General features: G+C 55.2%; 1 protein-coding gene across 1 annotated transcript in view; it reads left to right on the top strand.

The window, feature by feature from the left end:
• Positions 1 to 515: 515 nt before the first annotated feature.
• CRMP1 (collapsin response mediator protein 1) overlaps positions 516 to 694 on the top strand; it is a 50,249-nt gene continuing 50,070 nt past the window's right edge. Inside the window, exon 1 of the mRNA XM_010003141.1 lies at positions 516 to 691. Within this exon, the coding sequence (XP_010001443.1) occupies positions 516 to 691 (176 nt within the window). The remainder of the gene's footprint in view (positions 692 to 694) is intronic.

Below are 694 nucleotides of genomic sequence, written 5' to 3'. Positions count from 1 at the left end.
TACTGGCGCCCGCCCGCCGGGAAGGACCCTGTTCGCACCGGCTGTGCGCGCATGTAGAGGCCTCCCTCCTCTCCTCCCTCCCGCCCCCCGGATCATTCTTTATACCGGGGGAGCGTGTGCACTGCGGTCCTTGCTCTGGGAATTGCTGCTGCTCTTCCTATTCGTCAAGGGCTTTCCAATCACCTGCCTCTGCCACCCTCTCCGCTCCGCTCTTTGTACTTTATTTTCACGTGCTCTTTACTAACGGCTATTTTTAAATTCCGCTTGGATTTATTTCTTTCTCTCTCTCTTTTTTTTTTCTTTTTTTTTCTTTTTCTTTCCGGAGGGGTGGGTGGGGGGAGGAAGGTTAACGTTGCCATCTCCCTAAGGGAAAGATCCCACCAGCCAACCCAGCTCCGCCACTGCTGCATCCATCCATTCATTTTTATGGTCACTAGCAGCCTATCCCGGTAGTAGAAGGTGCAGAGAAGTGGGAGGCAGAGAGAGGGAGGACGGGAGAGATCCGGACCGCGAGAATGGCCGAGAGAAAGAGGAACTGGAATAAAGAAGATGACCTGCCTGTGTATCTAGCTAGGCCGGGTACGACAGCTCAGACCCCGCGGCAGAAATACGGGGGGATGTTCGCCTCCGTGGAGGGGGCCTACGAGAACAAAACCATCGACTTCGACGCCTACAGCGTGGGGAAGAAGGGGTC

This window comes from Chaetura pelagica, unplaced genomic scaffold, assembly GCF_000747805.2.
Source record: "Chaetura pelagica isolate M959 unplaced genomic scaffold, ChaPel_1.0 scaffold147, whole genome shotgun sequence".
In the NCBI taxonomy this organism is placed as follows: Eukaryota; Metazoa; Chordata; class Aves; order Apodiformes; family Apodidae; genus Chaetura; species Chaetura pelagica.
The sequence above is the reverse complement of the archived record's forward strand: the minus strand, read 5'-3'. Positions and strand labels throughout refer to the sequence as shown.